Source organism: Cynara cardunculus (genome assembly GCF_001531365.2).
Source record: "Cynara cardunculus var. scolymus isolate 2C chromosome LG 13, CcrdV1, whole genome shotgun sequence".
In the NCBI taxonomy this organism is placed as follows: Eukaryota; Viridiplantae; Streptophyta; class Magnoliopsida; order Asterales; family Asteraceae; genus Cynara; species Cynara cardunculus.
Window position 1 is genome coordinate 20,011,750 of NC_037540.1, and position 21,905 is coordinate 20,033,654.

General features: G+C 36.4%; 1 protein-coding gene across 1 annotated transcript; it reads right to left on the minus strand.

Moving 5' to 3' along the window:
* Positions 1-6,939: 6,939 nt before the first annotated feature.
* On the minus strand, positions 6,940-8,723 carry LOC112524515 (caffeic acid 3-O-methyltransferase). Its single transcript, XM_025134362.1, has 4 exons — positions 8,249-8,723; positions 7,735-8,045; positions 7,399-7,463; positions 6,940-7,308 (listed from the first exon to the last, which is right to left on the minus strand). The coding sequence occupies exons 1-4, from the start codon at positions 8,677-8,679 to the stop codon at positions 7,012-7,014; spliced, it is 1,104 nt and encodes a 367-aa protein (XP_024990130.1). The 5' UTR covers positions 8,680-8,723; the 3' UTR covers positions 6,940-7,011.
* Between the last annotated feature and the right edge of the window lie 13,182 nt (positions 8,724-21,905).

The following is a 21,905-nucleotide window of genomic DNA, read 5'->3' on the forward strand; positions in this document are numbered from 1 at the left end:
AGATTAATCCACAACGATTTATGTGACTACAAAGCCACACCACACGAGGAGGTAAGAATTATTATGTATCATTTATAGACGATTGCAGTAAATATTGTTATGTATATGGCTAATCCAACCAATCTTGCTTGTACAATGGAAAGTGCCACCGGTTTATCTCTCCAACGAATCAAATTGGCCAAAGGTGTGCGTTCATGAGCCCATGCTAAAGTTTCAATCAATTCCTGCCAATATCCACGCCAGGAAATTAAAAACATAAATCCAGTAGCCCAAACAAGATGTCCAAATAAAAACATCCATGCCCAGACTGATAAACTATTCATACCAAAATCTGATACATACAAAGGATGAAGCTTTAAGTATGTTTAAGACATACAAAGTTGAAGTTGAAAACCAACTTGATAAAAAGATCAAAATTCTGAGATCCGACAGAGGAGGAGAATACGAGCCTAAGGACTTTGCAGAATTTTGCTCTCACCATGGCATATTTCACCAAACTACGGCTCCTTACAATCCACAACAAAATGGAGTAGCCGAAAGGAAGAATCGAACATTGAAAATCATGATAAATTCAATGTTGAATACATTGGGAGCACCTCACAGTCTATGGGGTGAAGCATGCATTACTGCAAATATGGTACTTAATAGAATTCCTCACAAAAAGAGTGATAAATCTCTTTATGAGTTATGGAAAGGAAAACTTCCTTTCTATAAAAGGATGAAAGTGTGGGGTTGCCTTGCAAAAGTTCAAGTGCCTTTACCAAAAGGACAAAACTTGGACCAAAGACCATTGATTACATTTATCTTGGTCCGACAAGGAACAGTGCCGCTTATAGATTTTTGGTCTATAAATCTAATGTTGAAAATATCCAAAACAATACGATATTGGAATCAATCGAGGCAGAATTCTTTGAACACATGTTTCCTTACAAGGATAAAGACAAAGGAATCTCCAATCCTAGAAAGAGAATATGTATCGATAGTCTTGATAAAGATAACGAAAAAAGGAGTTTCTAAGGCTCAAGAAGAACTCATAGAGACTAGAAGAAGTAAAAGGAGCAGGATTTCTAAAGACTTTGGACCCGACTTCATGACATTCATTGTCAATGAAGAACCTCAATCTTATAAGGACGACATGGACTCTTCCGAGGCACCTTATTGGAAAGAGGCTATTCAAAGTGAGATAGACTCCATTGTTCAAAATAATACATGGAGATTGGTAGATTTACCATCGGGTCACAAGGTGATTGGCCATAAATGGATCTTCAAGCGGAATTTAAGACCTGATGGCACTATCGAGAAGTACAAAGCTCGATTAGTGGCCAAAGGATACTGCCAAAAGGAAGGTTAAGAATTCTTCGACACCTATGCACTAGTTACTCGAATCACGTCTATTAGGACGTTGATAGCCATAGTAGTTATTCACAACCTACAACTACATCAAATGGATGTGAAAACGACTTTCTTGAACGGTAAGTTAGACGAAGAAATATATATGCAACAACTGGAAGGATTTGTTTTAAAGGTCCAAGAGAACAAAGTATGCAAGTTGGTTAAGTCTCTATAAGGACTTAAATAAGCCCCTAATCAATGGTATGAGAAATTTGAAAACACTCTTCAATCAAACGGTTTCCAAATAAATGAGTGTGATAAATGCGTCTATGTCAAACAATAAAAGAACGCATATGTCATAATATGTCTATATGTAGATGATATGTTAATCATGGGGACCATCCTTGATGTAATCAAACAAATCAAGAAAATGCTAAACTCCTCGTTTGACATGATAGATTTGGGAGTAGCCGATGTGATTCTTGGAATAAAGATCCTAAGAGATCCTAATGGTTACATACTTACTCAATCACACTATGTTGAGAAAGTACTTAAGAAATTTGGTCACTATGATGATAGACCGATTGTAACTCCATTTGATCTTTCTAGCCAACTTAAGAAGAATCAAGGAGATAGTGTATCTCAACTAGAATACACTAAGTACTAGGGAGTTTGATGTACATCATGAATTGTACTCAACCGCATCTAGCATATACTGTGAGTAGAAGTCGATACTCACATAACCCAAACAAAGATCATTGGTACGCACTAATACGATTGCTTCGATATCTCAAGTACACAATGAATTATGGGTTACATTACACTAAGTATCCTCCTGTACTAGAAGGATACTGTGATGCAAATTGGATTTCCAACCATTTTGAAAGCAAATCCACAAGTGGATATGTATTTACACTTGGTGATGCAGCCATATCCTAGAAATCTTCTAAGCAAACCGTGAACACACGGTCCACTTTGGAAGCCAAATTTGTAGCCTTAGATAAAGCGGTTGAAGAGGAAGAATGGCTCAAAAGCTTCCTAGAAGGTATTCCTTTGTGGCCTAAGTCTGAACTGTCGTTAGCATACATAGTACAACATGGCAGCTCTAACAAGATCAAAGAATCAAACCTACAACAACAAATCGAGACATATCAGGCGTCACCACAAAACCATACGAGACTTGCTCAAGAATGGAATTATCTCCATCGACTACGTGAAGTCAAAGGAAAATATCGTTGATCCTTTAACCAAAGGCCTTAATAAAGAACAAGTCTCCTATACATCGAGGGGGATAGGCTTAAAGACAATTCAATGAGTCACCACTTGGTGGAAACCTAACCTAGCAATATTGGAGATCCCATGGTCTAGGTTCAATAGGACAACTAGTTGAAGAAGACTCAAGCTTCAATACACAAGTATGCCTATTCCTATGATGTTTTATTTTATGTATTTTCCGTTGATGATTTAGGGATGAATTCTTATTTTTGATAATACTGATAGCTTCATAGTGGAACACTACGGAATGTTTTTTATCAGTATTACCTACATGAGATTGATGTGGGGTCGCATCTTTGAGGAATATATGGCTATGTTTTTTTAAAAGTCTCATGAAGAAGGATTTGTTCACGACCGAAATGAACACAACGGTAAGGTTCAATTTATGCATTAACATGCTATGTGTGATATTCATTGTCTAGACTTACTACAAAACGTGGTTAGTTTAAGACTTCTCGTCACTACCCACAAAGTAGGTCTGGTGAGTATTCACTACGTAAGTTTCAAGTCACCTAGACACCTTTTCCGATGCATGTTATGTTTGATTTTCTGATATAGAACAATAAGACCCTTGAAATGACTTATTTTCTATTAGCATATGGGGTATTGTTGGAGTTTGAATAGAAAATGTGGGGTATTGTTGGGTATATGGTTTGTCCCACATAGAATAAATTTCAATTTTTCAAGTGCCTTATATTACCAAGACTATAGCTATTGATAAATTGTCTAACTATCTAGTTGGTTCCACTACATATTAAATATCAAGAGGGTCTTGGGCCTTGGTACTCTTGGGGTCTCTCGATATCATAAGGTGGTCTTAGTTTTTAGCAAAAAACAGAGAGCTGAAGCGGCTCTGTCCGACAGTTATTGCCGGTTACACCCAGCGTAATACCCTCTTCGTCTACGTTTTCTTTTTGGCAGGCATACATGAAATTTCCTAGGTTTTTTCCTGCTCTCGTTCTTATCAAATTCATATGGAGGACTAGTTGATTTGCCAGGTTCAAGTCCGTATCTTGAACGAATTGTTGTATCCTCTAGATAGACGTCTAATTTCACCGTACACCGGACGAATTTCTGTCTAAGGACACTGCCACCGCAGACCTCAATCCCGTATTCGTTCTTCAATGGATTTTTATCAAGATAATCGAGTTGGTCATCATTTCTTACTCAGTTTATTGTTGTACTTCATATGTAATTAAACATATATATATATATATATATATATCGATTATACATATATACTTATAATAAATAAGTAACTTGGGTGACACGTGTCATCTTCTGGTGAGTCGGTTTTCTTGTTTTACCGCCTCAAAACACGTATCTAGACACGATTTACATTAGTGGTTCAATTAGACTTATTTCAACGTATCTAGATACAATTTACATTAACAGTTCAATTATACTCATTAGATTGACATGTGTCCTCTTATTCAATCAATCCCACTAATTTATGTTGCAATTGATTTTATTCTTGGGTTAATTAATTCGTGTGGTAACTGATTCCCAGAAAAAATGGTGTTTGCTTCTAAGTATAAATTCAATTTACTAATATAATTTTATTTCTAAACTCAATTTTATTCTAGAGTTAACTTCTAAATTTTAATTTACTAAATTTTTTTACTTCAGAGTTATTTCAAGAGAACAAGTCTGAAGTCATTCTTCAGAGTTAGCTCACCCAAACTCTGAAGTTTGTTTTTTCAGACATAGCTCACCCAAACTCTAGAGTCTGAACTCTAAAGTCTTCTTTTTCAGACATAAAAGTCTGAACTCTGAAGTCTTTTTTTAGACTTAGAACAAGAAGTCTGAAGTCTTCTTTTTAAGACTTAGAAGTCTAAACTCTGAAGTCTTCTACAATTCTGAATAATACAAGTCTGGAGAGTCATTCTTCAGAGTTACCTCACCCGAATTCTGAAGTCTTCTTTTCCAGATGGAACACCATGTAGAGCCTCTGTATTGTGCATGCAGAGCTTTTGGCTTTCCTATACAGAGCTCTGAAGTCTGAAGAGTTTTACTTCAGAGTAATTTCAAGAGTAAAAGTCCTGTAATAAACTTATCTAGACTTTGAAGATAAGTCTTTAGGACTTAGACTTAGTCTTGTAAGCTAAAGCCACTCTGGTTTGTCTGGCTTTGCTTCTGGTTGTTTATTTGAACTTTTGAAAAATATTCTAATCCATCATAAAGGAACCAGAGCCCGGGGCTCTGGTTGATCTTCATGTTTAACCAGAGGGTCTTTGATTGTAATTGGAACTCAAATTCTTTAAGTCTTTAATATTTTTTTGACCCAGAGGCTCTGGATAGACGAACCAGAGACACTGGCTGACCAGAGGGCCTTTGGTTGGCCTTGCTTTTGGTTGGTGAGTTCACATGGGCTCTGGTCCTTAAGGACCAGAGGACTCTGGTTGATCTTGCTCTGTATGATGCAAACTTCAACATGGGGTCTTTTTCAAAGATATTAGGTATTTGAATAACTTTCAACTCAAGGTCTTTAGACTTCTTCTTCAGATTTGACACATGCGCTCTTCTAAGTTTAAATTCAATTTATTAATATAGTTTCATATCTAAATTCAATTTTATTCTAGGATTAACTTAATTTTAACTAATTATTGATATAGTTTCATTTCTAAATTCAAGTATGAAGAGTCATTCTTCAGAGTTATACTTCAGAGTTATTTCAATAGTACAAGTCTGAAGTCATTCTTCAGAGTTTTACTTCAGAGTTATTTCAAGAGTACAAGTCTGAATTCATTCTTCTGAGTTTTACTTCAGAGTTTTTTCAAGAGTACAAGTCTGAAGAGTCATTCTAAAAAGTTAGCGTACCCGAACTCTGAAGTCTGCTTTTTCAGACTTAGCTCACCCGAACTCTGGAGTCTGGACTCTAAAGTCTTGTTTTTCAGACTTAGAAGGTTAAACTCTTAAATCTTCTACAAGTCTGAAGAGTGCAAGTCTGAAGAGTCATTCTTTAGAGTTAGCTCACCCGAATTCTGAAGTCTTCTTTTTCAGATTTAGCTTACCCGAACTCTGAAGTCTTTTTTTCTTTCCAGACTTAGAAGTCTGAATTCTGATTTAGTGGGATTAATTTTATACTTCAGAGTTATTTCGAGAGTACAAGTCTGAAGAGTCATTCTTCAGAGTTATCTCAACTGAATTCTGAAGTCTTCTTTTACAAACGGAGCACCATGCAGAGCCTTTGCATTGAGCATGCAGAGCCTCTGCATAGTGCATGCAGAGCTTCTGTCTTGCCTATATAGAGCTCTGAAGTATGAAGAGTTTTATTTCAGAGTTATTTCAAGAGTGCAAGTCTGAAATCATTCTTCAGAGTTATACTTCAGAGTCATTTCAAGAGTACAAGTCTGAAGAGTCATTCTAAATTTATTTCTAAGTTTAAATTCCATTTACTAATATAGTTTCATTTTTAAATTTAATTTTATTCTAGGTTAACTTAATTTCAACTAATTATTGATATAGTTTCATTTATAAATTCAAGTCTGAAGAGTCATTTTTCAGAGTTATACTTCAGAGTTATTTCAAGAGTACAAGTCTGAAGTAGTATCGCACTTTCGATGATCATTCATATCTGTAAGATAAGTTCCTGACATTATTTAATTTTTCAAATTACACCGTGTAATACACGAGATCGAACCTAGTATATATATATATGTGTGTGTGTGTGTATATATATATATATATATAATTATGGGTTTTGTTTCAATTCAATATCATTGTACGAACGAAATTCGATTCCTAAATCTAAGTTCTAACACATATTACTATCCAAAAAGAACCATTATGATAACATCCATGATTTTGTTTGACAGACTCGATAGAGAGTTTTTGTGCAGCAAGTTCTAAGGATTACATCTTATGTGGAGCCTTCTTAAGGAAAATTGAGAGAATTAGCCATTAGGCAATCCGTAAATAGGGTTTCGTTTTTTAGCCATTTTCTGACTCAAATTCATTTTTTAACTGATCTTTATCCAGAAGGCATATGCATATGCGTGAGGATTGGTTTTTAGCCAAAACAATAATAATAATAATACGAAGAAGAATCCTTATGCAGAAAACATAATCCTTACATATATGCATGAGGATTTTGTTTTTCTCGAAAATCAACCCTTACGTATATATGTAAGTCTTATGCACAAGGATCAACTAAAAAATGAATTTGAGTTAGAAAATGGCTAAAAAATGAAACATACATCAAGTTTTTGGCCTGTTAATGGTTTAGTAGACTTGAGCAGACTAAACCAAAAGCCCATGGTTCTTTAAAATGACCTCAAAAATGGATCCGATCAGCTATCAAATCAATATTTTTATTAGAATCAAAGTCACGCGTCCCAAAAGGAAGAGCATTAACCATTAAAATCAAACCACATCCTCATCCACAAATGCTTACACTCAAATCTATTTACAGAATTCCATAACCCATGTATTGAGAGCACAAGCAGCCTTGTGGAAACCCTTGAATCCTGCTCCCTTGGCTAAGGCCTCGAATTCCTTCTCGGTTCTCTCTTTGCCTCCTGGATTATGAGCCAACATGATCACATCAATGTGCACCACATTCTGGGTCGCCATGGTCGAGTCTGGAGCCTCTGGAAGTATGCATTCAGCCACGATCACTTTCCCGTTGGCCGGAAGTGCTTCATAACAGTTCTTGAGAAATTTCAGGCAATGTGCATCACTCCAATCATGGAGTATCCACTGTCAAATTTAACACTCGTTTAGAGACTTATTTGGGAAGCAAAATCAAGGGTGTTTCTTGAGAACTGAAGAACAGAAAGGAAAACTCACCTTCATAAAGATGGCATCTCCTTTTGGCACACTTTCGAACATATCACCTCCAACATGCTCAATACCTGCAACCAGTTTATGGGCCAACTTAGTTTCTGTATAATTCTTAACACCTGTTGGTCTTATACAAATGTGTTACAATATAAGTTAATGGGACACTTTTGGGAGTTTTATAAGCTTTTTGAAATAAATGTCCTATGAAAGATGTGTTTATAGAACATTTTTTAAAAGTTTCCTATAAGAACTTGTAGTATACTATGACATTTAGACATGTTTGAAGTCTTATAAATCCGATTTTGTTATGATAAGACTATGCAATAGTACAAGTGTACGTACCGGGATAAGTGGTAGCGTCTTCAATAACATGAGGCAAATCGAAATTGATACCCTTGAGCGAAGCGTGTTTAGCAATGATCATGTTAAGGCTGGCACCAGTGCCACCACCAACATCGACAAGGGTGGTGAGGCCATTGAAACCATCATACAAATCTACGATCTTTTTCATGGTCATGGTCGAATGATTAAACATGCCACTGTTAAATACCTTATTGAATCGGGGATCTTTGCCATGGTATTCAAAGGCCGACATACCATAAGCCTTGTTGAATGGAATTCCACCATCCAAAACTGCATCTTTCAGATAGTACCTAACATCATCATTCGATTCAGCTTGTTAAGCTTCAAATCGTAGTAGTAGTAGACGCTAGGATGAAATCGGTTTTATAGAACACAAAAAATGTCCTCATAGACTCCTTTATAAGACTTAATTTATGAGACCAAATATTTGCTTGTCATGTGTAAATGTGTTACAATAGGATGGAGCGCTTAAAGTTAAACATGACACACTTACCAGCTCTCCATGAGAACCTTATCCTGGTTCATGAGCAAGAGGGGTGCCATTGACACACCATCTTGGTTCTTGATCAAGAACTTGCAGACCGGAGCCAAACCATAGAGCCGCTCAACGCCACCATCAGCCAGGTCCTTGAGGGTACAAGTGAGCACAGAGTGACTAGCCAGAAGACTACAGATCCGGTCCAGCATGACCGGCGCTTCGGGGTTGTTAACCTTGGGGAGCTGAGCCGCTAGCTGCGAAGATGAAAGGGAAGCGGTGGGCCCCGCTTTCGCTATCGTTTCGAGCAAATCAAGCTCGATGGCGGATTTCAAGGCCATGGGTAAGACGGATGCAGTTGCCAATTGCATGGCGAATAGGAACGATTCGTCCTCCTTTGCTTCAACAGGAACATTCACATGTGCAGATGATGAACCCATCTTGTTCATTAACTAATTGGCAAATGAGAAGCAAATTTATGTTCAGAGTGGGTCGGGTCTGTGTTGGTACAAGAGGAAGTATGGGTGAAGAATTGTATATATAGACTCAACATTCACCAACTTCTCGCTGTCCAGAACAAGAAACTTTCTTTGACCAATTTTTTTAATTTATTTTTTTGTAAGAAATAAAAATAGGTAATTCCTTTTTATTTGAAATTTGGGAAATTGAATTAAATAGTCATTTAAATTGATCTTCTAGCCATTTAGTTTCCGTATTTATTCAAATGTCACTACATCCGTAATATCCACATTCACAATATTACGAACTTGACTAAAAAACAAAAAATATGTTTCGAATTCCACCAGATTCACAATGACGGTTGCGGATCTGGCCGTCGTAATCACGTACTTGGGTTATAAGCCAAATAATATTTAATAAATGACTAAGAAACCAATTTAAATAAATAAAATGAGTATTTGAATTAAAAAGTATATATTGTGCAAGCGGTAGTAAAGACAAAATGTGAGCCACACCGATCACATGGAGGCAAAAGAAAGAGGGCAGAAATGGGGGACGGATTCAACTATAGAGTTGAGTTATGACTTCAGCTTTCAACCACCAACTCTTCAGCCATCCAATTGAGAACACTCACTTTTTCTTACTTGCATTATTTATTATTTATTATTTATTATTTATTATTTATTATTTATTATTTATTAATAATAACGACAAATTACGCCTCCTAAAATTTTGAATAATATACACTCAAAAGAATATTTATTTACGGGTATATATTTTGACCTGCTTTTTGAATATATATTCTCTCAAATCTTTCTTTTAGCTATACATTCATAAATAAATATATTTTTAAAAGTATATATAGTTTTGTTTAAATTGGAAAACCTAGATAATACTCTATCAATTATTTTCACCTGTTAAATGAGTCAAAAAATGTCATTCAAGATTAGTGTCTTTAAAGACGGAATTTATATGAGATCAATTGAAATTAGTGGTGATCAAATTAAACGTGTAAAAGGACATCAAAAGTTAAAATTGTCTAAAACACAAAGAAGAATATATTTGAAAAAGTAAAGTACAAATTTCCTTTAATGTAAGTCAACCCACATATCTAGTTTATTGATTTTTTTGGGCACATTTGGTCCAAATTTAACGTTTTGACCTCTAAAACAAATATCATGTTAATGTTATATATAAAACGAGAGTTAATTAGTTGTATTTTAGTTTCTATCTCATTCTTGTTCCACCTATTTTTGTAGAACAAGAAAAAGTTTTTTTTTCCCATACGGTGTCCCACCTTGTCCTAGTTCTTGTCTCTGTCCCATGTCACATCAAACGTGGGACCGTAAGTTCTTATCATGTCCCATGTCGCACCAAACGTGGGACAGTGAGTTTGTTTTCGTCTTGTCCGGTCTCATTCCATGTACAAGTGCAGTCTAAATGAGGAGTTGTGAAAGGCTTTAAATGCCTTAATTAATGCATGTTTTACGTGATATAATCTATCTACTTCAAAAGAAGTTTGAAGTATCGAAACATTTATAGACTTTACTATGATATTTATTGATAAGTTTAGTTTAATTTGATTTATGTATATTTTATCTGATGAATACTTTTTATCTTTTAAGTCATGTCTTTAATTCTTTTCCTCTCTCTCTCTCTCTCTCTCTCTCATATCATAATACAGATTTAACTGCCATATTTTTTCACTCTTAATCAATGATCATACTTTTTATATCTGCTTTAATCCTTAAAGGCTCGTGTGGTTTGATGGAATGTTTTTGAAGGATTCAATGTGGAAGTATTTTGGAATCGGGAGGAGATTTCAAATCAAAACTTTTTTTCAAACCAAACATAAAATTGTAATGAATTCAATTCCAAATTCCTTCAAATCATACCCAATCCTGCAAACTAAATAGACCCTAACTTTATCTGACGTTATTCGTCTAACATCAAGTTATTGAAATGGCTAATTCATAGCGCCATTTAACCCAAAGAGCGTTATAATAGGTTTTCATTATATTGCGTGTTATTTTTCAATCCGTTGTTATATGCTTCTAACAAATCAAAGCTAGGTTTTTTTTATATGTAAATCAAACTAAACCAAATAAATTCATGACTTGTATTATTTTTCTATATATTGATGCATACATTTAAAATCGTTGTTTGAACTTTATGGGTTAGTCAATGACCAAGATGTATAAAAAAAGACTAATTGGGTTGTACGCTAATATATGGAGTCACCCTCATATAACAAGATTATCGTCAAGTACGTAACTCTCACCTAATTAATGTGTTTGTGGCTTTGACTAGAGATTTACCAAGGCATATCCCTTTCAAACCCGTTTTCATGAGTTAGTAAAAACAGACTTGGATTTTTGTAGGTCTGGATCGGATTTTTGGGTTGAAAAAGTAACTGATCGAGCTTTTTAGGCCAAACTTTTCGAGCTTAATTGGACTTTTCTTACCTTTTTCCATACCAGGCTTTTTCGGGTCATCTCTCTCAAATTTTTGGTTTGATTGGGTTTTATTGTCTTATTAAATAGGTGTCTTATTAAACGGTCTTTTTTTTATGTTACATGATCAATCGTCACACTACAGCACGAGTCCACAACTCATTTACCATATATAATTTACGGATTTTTCAGTACTTCTCTGAATCATGCCTTTAGCAACATATATATATATATATGTGTGTGTGTGTGTGTATACATGTATATATCTATATATAGGGTTGAGTTCTGATGAGAATGAGAATTAAGATGAGAAGCGTAATAATGGATCTCCATCATTGGATGTACTTTAGAATGAGATGCACCAAATCAATCTCCATATCAAACGCTATTCATGGAAGAGTTTGAAAAAATAGGTTTGTAACAGTTTGCTAGAAAACCGTTGCAAAAAGTGACAACAAAAGTTAAAGAATTGTTTTAGTAACAGTTTTTATGAAAAAAAACGTTACTATTAACAAACACCTAGAAACATAAAGCAACAGTTTAGATAAAAACGTTAATAAAAGGTCCCCTAAGGTAACAGTTTAGGAAGATTTTTAAAACTGTTGCTGTATGTTGTGACGGTTTTTAAAAACAGTTGCCATGTAAGACCCTTTAGTAATGGTTTTTTTCTAAACCGTTGCTCTATGTCGTAACGGTTTTAAAAAACCGTGACCAAAACTAAATATAGCAATGTTTATTTGGAAACCATTTCCAAAATTTACCAAGTTATATGCAACGGTTTGCAAAATTTGTGTCACCAAAAGGTATTATATGGTAAGAGTTTTTGAAAGATTTACGTCACCATATGTCATGTTTTTGTAACGGTAATAAACATTTACAACACCATATCTCAAGCTACATTGATGTTTTTGAATGATTTACATCACCATATTTTATGCTATAGTGGCGGATTTGAAAAATAAATGTCCGTACGTCATGCTATGGTGACGGATTTGAAAAGTAAATGTCACCGTACGTCATGCTATGGTGACAGATTTGAAAAATAAATGTCACCATACGTCATGCTATGGTGACAGTTTTGAAACATAAATATTATGCAACATTGAGGGTTTTGAAATAAAAAAGTCACCTTATGTCATGTTGTAGTGATGTTTTCAAATAATAAACGTCGATGCATGTCATGCTAAGGTGATGATTTTAAATAAGGAATGTCACTGTATGTCATCTTATGGTGATAATTTTGAAAAATGAACATCACCTTATGTCATGTTACAGTGACGCTTTTGAAATCTAAATGTTATTGTATATCATGCTACGGTAATGGTGTTAAATGATAAACGTCACAGTATGTAATGTTACAGTGACAGTTTTGAATGATGAACGTCACCGTATGTTTTTTAAAATGACGATTTTGATAAAGTTATGTCACCGTATATCATGATGCAGTGACGGATTTGATAAATTTATGTCACCGTATGTCATTTTATGGTGATGTTTTTTAATGATAAATGTCAAAATGTGTTATGCTAATATTACAGTTTGGAATAAGAAACGTCACCGTATGCCATATTTCGGTGACGGTTTTGAAAAGTAATGGTCACCATATGTCATAATTCAGTGACGGTTTTGAGAAATTTATGTGATTGTTTGTCAAGATATGGTCACGGTTGAGGATTTTATGTCATATATCATGATACAGTCATAGTCTTCAGAAATTTACGTCATCGTATATCATATGTAGTAATGGTGGGCACAAATTGATCAAAAAAAACCCAATTGGTTCAAGCTTCGGGTTGACATGTCATTTTGGATGCATTTGTTTCTAAATAAACCAATCTTTCAATTTTCAATTTTTTGGTACCTAACGTTAATGTTTAAAACATATTTTTGGTCGATAAAAAATCAAAAGAAAAAGAACTCAGACTAGACCGGTCGGGTCCAGCTTGCCAAAAAGCCCAACCTGGTTGTCGAGCGGTCCGAATCAATCTTGCCCTTAGACCGGTCCAGTTTAGATAATTTGATCTGAACATGGACTACTAGTATTTACCTGCTGAATGAAAAAGTTTGATCCAAGACTATTCCGGGTTTGTTGAACTTCTTGTTTTTGGTGTAGGTATCACAAACGACTTCTGATGAGCGTAAAGAGAATCAAAATAAGAAGACAAAAAAGCACACAACTATTAATCAGCTAAAGACACCAAAGCATACGAAGAGTACGTTTAACAAGAGAAAGAAACTTTTTTGATTTTTACTTAGAAAGAAACTTTTTGACACAATTGATTTTTATTATTTTACTTTAGATATATTATTCATATAATTATCAATGCTATTTTACTGAGTTTCTATATATTGACAGTCATTTTGAACTTTTTTTAGTTTTTATTTTTACCGGATGTTATTAAAACCGTTTGCAGAGGGTATCCTATGACAACGGTTTCGAAAAATAAACGTCACTATATGTTATGCTACAGTGACCATTTTGAATAATAAACATCACCATACATCATATTATGCTGATGCTTTTCTATAAATAAACATCATTGTACGTCACGTTACAATAATGGTTTTAAGAAATAGATGTCACCTTTTGCCATGTTACATTGACGGTTTTCGGAAAATACACGTTACCGTATGTTATGTTATGGTCATGGATTTGACAAATAAATGTTATCATATGTCATACTACAGTGACGATATTATAAAATAGATGTTACTATATGTCCTGCTATGATTACAGTTTTTAATATAAACATCAATGTATGTCATGCTACGGTGACAAATTTAAATAATAACAACTTTGACAAATAAACGTCATCATACATCATTTTATGGTGACTGTTTTTATATCCTACTACGGTAATGGTTTGAAAAAATAAATATCACCACATGTCATGCTATTGTGAGAATTTTAAATAATAACTATTTCATACTACTACTACTAGCAATGCTGGCATTGGAAGTGTAGAAGGGGCTGTTTGAGAGCTTTTGGATGAACATTTTGACTTTTTTTTTAATCCGTTTTTAATTTTTCTTTTCCTCAAAACTTTGGTTTTGTTTATGATTTAATTAAATGTTTGTATGTACAAAATCTATAACCATTTTACGGTTCATAAGGGTATATTCTTGTTAGTATTCTGCTTAATAATTTTATTCGTAAAAAATTAAATGACACATTTAATCATTTAGGTTGTTCATGTTATCAAACAATCATTTTTCATTCTGCACTTAGCCCAGTTATCAAACGATCAAATGCTCTTAATCATTCTAGCTTCTTAACCTCTAGACATGGTCATTAATTTCTATCAAACATCCCCTCACTTGGCTGACCAGTCTAATTTCTTGAAGGATGAGAATTTTAACATCTGGCCGAGGTGGGAGGTTGTGACAACAAATCCCACCTCATCTAGAATCGTACCCCTGATATCATACGTACTAGTTGTTTATTTAATGCAACACCATTTTCTTTATTCGACTCCACTTATCAAGGTTTTAGCAGTTTTCAATGGAATATCTTAATTTAGTTAATGTTGATTATGTTACTAAGACAACACCAATAGTTTTTCCACCATTTCTCTTGATACCTATTTGATTATGTTACTAAGACAGCACTAGTCCTAGATAAATGATCAATTTTGTTTTTCTGTGATTCCATATTTTTGTTATATCAGAGAACTCAAAAGAGATATTAACACAAAGTGTTCACGTTAAATATTCAATCAATAAGCATGGCTATATATAGCCTACAAAGGAACTAACAGAAAAGCATAAAAGCAGGGACTACAAGTCCAAAGGAAAAATCAAAAATAAACGTAAACTGATTCCTAAAAACTAGGTCAAAGACCTTTTATTCCACAAGCTCAATTTTGACCATAATAATTCTTCCCCTTAAACTAAAAATGCTAAATAAGCATTTAGTTTATTCTTCACGTGCTTGAACTCCCAGCAGCCCTCTTAGTTTGACAAAAGTCTCCAACTTTACTGGTTTAGTCATGATATCTGCAACTTGTTCTTTAGTTCCACAAAAGACTAACTTCACCACTTTTTGACTTGTAAGATCACGCAGATAATGGTATCTTGTATCGATGTGCTTCGTTCGCCTATGCATCACGGGATTCTTCGACAACTTAATAGTGGAGCTGTTATCACAAAGAATTTCATAGCATTCACTTTGTTTCTGATTGAGCTGCTTGAGTAGACCCTTTAGCCACACACAGTGGCAAGCACACGAAGTTGCAGCCACATATTCTGCTTCCGTAGATGACAATGTGACGATACTGCTTCCTTGAACTCCAACATATAGCTGCATCACTCAAAAGGAAAACATACCCAGAGGTGCTCCTTCTATCTACAACGTCTCTTGCATAATCACTGTCTGTGTAAGCCCTCAACCTTGTATCCACACCCCTTTTATAGAAAAGACCAAATTCAGTCGTACCTTTCAGACATCTTAACACCCTTTTTGCTATCTCCATATGTTCCTCCCTTGGTTCAACCATGAAACGAGACAGTAGGCAAACCACAAACATCATGTCTGGTCGTGTGACTGTTAAGTACATTAAGCTGCCTATTAATTGCTTATAGACAGTAGAGTTAACCTGATCACTCTTTCCATTCTTCACGAGAACAGTGCCGGGAACTATTGGATTTTTAACCGAGTTATAATTCCACATTCCAAATCTTTCCAAAACCTCCTTAGCATACTTCTTTTGACAAAGATGAATGCCTCTTTGATCTTGATGAACCTCTACTCCGAGAAAGAACCTCATAATTCCCAAATCAGTCATTTCGAATTCTTGCTGCATTGATTTCTTGAATTCTTCACACAACAAAAAATCATTACCAGCATAAATCAAATCATCCACATATAGACTTACAATAATAAAGCTTTCTCCAGCCTTATTCGTGAACAAAGTGTGATCATAATTGCTCTTTTCAAACCCTTTATGCTTGAAGTAACCATCAATTCGACTAAACCAGGCTCTTGGAGCTTGCTTTAATCCATACAAGGCCTTGTGAAGTCGATAAACCTTATCTTCTTCCCCTTTCTTAACAAATCCTTGAAGTTGATTGACATAAACAGTGTCTTTCAGCTCCCCATATAAAAACGCACTGTTTACGTTCAATTGGTAGACATTCCACCCCTTCTGCTCAGCAATTGCCAGTAATGCTCGAATTGTATCCCACCTTGCTACGGGTGCAAAGACTTCACCGTAATCGACCCCTTCCTTTTGAGCATACCCCTTCACAACTAGTCACACCTTGTATTTATCGACCTCACCATTTTCATTTAACTTCGTCTTGAAAACCCATTTCACCCCAATTTTCGTTGCACCGTCCGGTAGATGAACTAATTCCCAGGTTTTATTTCTTTCAATTGACTGCACTTCATTTTTCATGGCATATACCCATTTTCTTTCTTTAACAGCTTCTTCATACGTAACAGGATCATCATGAGCACTAAACATAACCAGGCCAGCCTTTTGATCAGAAAATTCTCCTCCACTTGCATAGTCTTGCATCCAAGTAGGTTCTTTTCTAGGTCTTCCTGTTGGTAGCGGTGTGTCTACCTCAGAAACTTCCGAATTTTCTGGTTGAGCTGCTGTCACTTATTCTGTTTGTAGATCATCATTATCTCCTTGTGCAGCATTTTGATCAGGTGCTTGCTCTTCTTTTGGATTTGTATCGCCTTCACTCTGATCAATAAGTTCAAGACTAGGACTTGAACCACTTTGGCTCCAGTCCCACTTTGCATCTTCATCAAAAATCACATCTCTGCTGATGACTAATTTTTTTCTGAATTGGATCATATAGGCGGTAGGCTTTTGACTCTGTACTTACTCCAAGTAACACACATTTGTGACTTCGATCATCTAGCTTGGTTCTTAGTTGTTTGGGCACATGAACATGTCCAATACAACCAAAAACTTTGAAATATTCAACACTTGGTTTAAAACCACTCCAACACTCTTCGGGAACTACTCCATCCAATGAAGTTGTGGAACTACGATTCAACACATGGTATGTCCACATGGCAGCTTCCGGCCAAAAATACTTGGGCATTCCCTTTTCGGCTAGGAGGCATCGTACCAAATTCATTATAGTGCGATTCCTTCTCTCCGCCATTCCATTTTGTTGTGGAGTGTAGGCAGCAGTCAATTGCCTCTTAATCCCATGTGTTTCATAAGTTTTGTTGAACTGAGTTGAGTTAAATTCCCCTCCCTTGTCACTTCTTAAACAACGGATATAATTTATGGTTTCTTTTTCAACCAGATTTTTAAAACTTTTAAACATATCAAAAGTCTCATTTTTTTAAAAAAGGAAATATATCCATATTTTTTTAGTATAGTCATCAACAAAAACAAGTAGGTACCTTTTTCCACACTGTGATGCTGGTGAAATGGGACTGCACAAGTCAGTGTGAATTAACTCGAGTTTGTCTGCTGCACGCCACAGCCCTTTCTTTGGTATAGCCTCCCAATGTTATTTGCCCAAATTACACACTTCACATACCTGGATTTGACCCTTTAATTAAGGTAATCTCGTTACCATTTGTTTGTAGTACATGGTTCTTATTGCCTTGGTGTTGAGATGCCCATAACGTTTGTGCCATAAGTCTATTGACTCCCCCGCATCCACTTGTAAACACTTACTTGGCTGAGGCTTCATCACTGCTGAGACCATGAACATTCTGTTGGAAGTGATTAAAAATGTTATGATTCGCCCTCTTTGAGGATGGAAAACCTTGCACACGCCCTTTTTAATCAAGAAAATTAAACCTTTTTCTTGTAACTGCCCTACGCTGAGTAGGTTTGTCGTTAATTGGGGAACGAGAAACACATCAGTAATTGTATGTGTTAATCCTTCAATCTCCATCCTGATAWTTCCCTTACCYRAAACATTCAATCGTGAACCGTTTCCAAGTCATACAGTATGGCTGAAACTATTATCAAGATCAACAAACCACTCCTTGTTACTTGTCATGTGATTCGAGCAACCTGAGTCAAAGAACCATGAGCCCGTAACGTTGTCATTGTTGATCTCTACTTCAGCCATTAAGAGCAGTTCTTCCTTTTCTTCAAAATCGGCTTCAGCCATTAGGAGCAGTTCTTCCTCTTCTTCAAAATCCACATAGTTTGCCTTTTCGAAGGTAGGACATTCATATTGAAAATGCCCCAGCTTATGGCACTTGTAACACTCGATTATGGCTTTGTTGAAATCTGGTCTGGTTCTTCCTCGTCCTCTGCCCCCTCTTGAAGGATTGCCTCGGCCTCGACCTCTGCCTCTGCCATAATTCGAATCAGACTCCACTTTAAGGACTTGTTCTTCACCGCCTCGTCTTTTCAACTTGTGTTCATGTCCCCTAAAGAACTCTGCAATTCATCGACCGTTAGTTGGTCGATGTCCTTTGATTCTTCAATAGAACAGACAACAAAATTAAAGTTATATGTGAGAGTTCTCAAGATCTTCTCTGTGATCTTCACGTCATCCATTTCTTCACCACAGTTCTGCATATCCTTGGACACAATCATTACCCGTCCAAAATAATCGGTCACCGATTCCCCCATCTTCATTTCCAAGGTCTCGAACTCCCTTCGAAGGCGCTGTAGTTGAGCCCGTTTCACTCGTGCATTACCTTGGTACTTGACTTTCATCAAATCTCATAACTGTTTTGTTGTAGCTTTCTAAACAATCGTCTTCAGGATGGACTTATCAATGGCCTGAAACAAGTAATTCCTTGCTTTCAGGTCTTTGAGTTTTGCGTCATCCAGAGACTTACGCTGAGCTGCAGTAGGTTGTTCCCCTTCTCGTAGTTCCTTGTAACCTCTTTCAACTACGGTCCAATATTCTTTGGATCGTAACAGATTTTCCATCAACAGCTTCCAATGATCATAGTCACCATCAAGCTTAAGCATACAGGGAGTTTGAAAGTTGCTTGAGTCTTCTGTCATCTCGTACACGCTCGTGTTTCACTCACTGAACGCTCACTTGCGTAAGCACACACAACTCTCTTGCAGTGGCTCTGATACCACTTATTATATCAGATAACTCAAAAGAGGTATTAACACAAAGTGTTCACGTTAAATATTCAATCAATAAGCATGGCTATATATAGCCTACAAAGGAACTAACATAAAAGCATAAAAGCAGGGACTACAAGTCCAAAGGAAAAAATCAAAAATAAACGTAAAATGATTCCTAAAAACTAGGTTAAAAACCATTTATTCTGCAAACTCAATTTTGACCATAATAATTTTTGTCTTTGTTCATTTGATGGTTATTTTGTCTTCGTTCATTTGATGTTTATTTTGTCACACTGTTTCTTATAGATTTCTCTTGATGTATTTTTTGTTTCCTTTCTCAAGATATTGTTTGAATATTTAGTCCATCTTTAGATACTTCAAAATATTTTGTGGTCTTTCATGATAGGCGGTGGTGGTTAGTGGCTGACAGTGGTTATGGAGGTAGAGCAGTGGTGGTTGGTGGTCGATGTTGGTTGAGGAGGACGTGAAGAGATTGTGGTGGTGGTAGCGATTAACAATGGTGGGGGAGATAGTTGTGACCGATGTAGTGAAGGTGGTGGTGGTGGTGGCTATAGTGGATGTGGGGTGGCAATGGACGGTGGTGGTCTACGGTGGTTGGTGAGTTCGTGAAGGAGGTTATTACAGTAGATGAGGAGTTGGATGTGACCAACGATGGTAGTGGTGGTGGCAATGGACGGTGGTGGTCGGTGGCCGATGGTGGTTGTAGAGCTGACAATGGACAGTGGTGGTCGGTGGTCGACAGTTGTTATGAAGGTCATAAAGTAAGTTGTTGCAGTAGAGGAGGAGTTGAAGGTGGCCAACGATGGTATTGTTGGTGGTATTTGATGGAGGTGGTCAATGGCCGGTGATGGTCGTAGAGGTGACAATTGACGGTGGTAGTCAGTGACCAACGGTAGTTGTAGAGGTGGTGGAGGAGGTTGTAGTAGAGAAGGAATTGAAGGTGTCCAACGGCGGTAGTGGTGGTGGCAATGGATGGTGGTGGTCAGTGGTCGACTGTGATAGAGGTGGTGATAAATGGTGGTTATTGTAACACCCTCATTTTTTTTTTTTTTTGAAAATGTTACGTAATCTGAAACATATTCCTAAATAAATACTTCAAAAGACGGCTAAAATAAAACCGTTTGAAACGTTTACAGCGGAAGTCTTTGAATCGCCCAAAAATTAACTTAAGTTCTAACCCACCTCATACCAGGTTAAGTTACAAAAGNCATAACACATTACATTTATATATATATATATATAATATAATCACTATATATAAGCGAAATACATAATAAGGAATTCACTTCAAAAATTTCATAATGCTCAATAAGCTATATATATTTCATGTCAATAAACAATCATGGAGAGAGAGACATTACATAATCCCATTTACTTACAAAAGATGRGATACTTCATAATTCTAAACACATCTCTAAATCATGTGAATGCTCAAAAAATCTATTGAAGCACTGGACTAGATGAAAATTYGATCAACTATCTAGACACGTACAATTACACCACATACCCAAAAGGTTTTTCTCCCTCCTCTTCCTCAAAAAAGATTCTAAGTCTAAAACTGATCGGCGGGGTAATAAGGGAGATAAGGGTCCCTCAACCACTGCTCATAGGATGTAGATGGTATGGAATGCCACAACACACTAGCCCTTGGGCCATTTCTGATGCATTGAACCCAGTTGGAGAGATAGCCCTTCACTACGCCCGCATAGTCTATGGTCACTCTCTTATAGAAGCGAACCCTATCCTTGACTCTGGTGCCTATGGGGCGAGTAGCTATTCTTCGTTCTTGTTCGAGTACCACCTTATCCCAAATCAGGGCATGACACTGGTTTGACAAATCTGCATTTTCTTCCGTCAACTCGATCAGGGCTCCTCCCTGTTCGACATGTGCCCGCTGAAGATTGTTCAGCCACTCACTTAGTCTAGTGTTGTCATCTACGGTTTGGGTCAACCTCTCCCTTAGCCTCGAGTTTTCGCCCTCCAGGGCCTCTATGGTTTCCACCATGTCCTCACGCGTCGGGGTACGGGGCGTGTAGTCCATTGATGGTTCGGATGGGGTCCTCCTCTCGCTGGGCTCTTGTGACGACTACCGCTTCTGGTTCTCTAGCGGGAAACATGACTGGCGCTGGGGCGACGATTGTCAATGGGTCCCCTATTCGGTCCTAGCCCGTGCGGTGACCTTCGTGCTCCGTAACCACGCCCGCGACCGCGTCTGATAGATCTGGTGTGGATGGTGTGCACCATTTTCCTACAATATAAAAGGATCACTAAGTCGAGTAGTGATGTAGGATCAAGCTTAATCGCATACTAAGCCATGCTAACAGTACTTCTAATAATTCCTTCAGTTTAATCTTAGGCTAAGTAAATCTTAACCTCTTTACTTTAAACTAAGGCTCTAATAATCTTCTCAGTTTAAGCTTAAGCTAAGCAAGTTTTAGCCTAATTACCTTAAACTAAAGCTCTAACAATCTTCTCAGTTTAAGCTTAAGCTAAGCAAGTTTTAGCCTAATTACCTTAAACTAAAGCTCTGATACCAACTTGTAACACCCTCATTTTTTTTTTTTTTTGAAAATGTTACGTAATCTGAAACATATTCCTAAATAAATACTTCAAAAGACGGCTAAAATAAAACCGTTTGAAACGTTTACAGCGGAAGTCTTTGAATCGCCCAAAAATTAACTTAAGTTCTAACCCACCTCATACCAGGTTAAGTTACAAAAG

What these genes read in the sequence shown, in the direction of transcription:
- LOC112524515 (XM_025134362.1), bottom strand. Translation starts at nt 8,679, where the DNA reads ATGAACAAGATGGGTTCATCATCTGCACATGTGAATGTTCCTGTTGAA. An exon ending in AAGGTTCTCATGGAGAGCTG is followed by an intron (nt 8,046 to 8,248) that starts GTAAGTGTGTCA and finishes TGATGATGTTAG; the next exon opens with GTACTATCTGAAAGATGCAG. An exon ending in AGACGCTACCACTTATCCCG is followed by an intron (nt 7,464 to 7,734) that starts GTACGTACACTT and finishes AACTGGTTGCAG; the next exon opens with GTATTGAGCATGTTGGAGGT.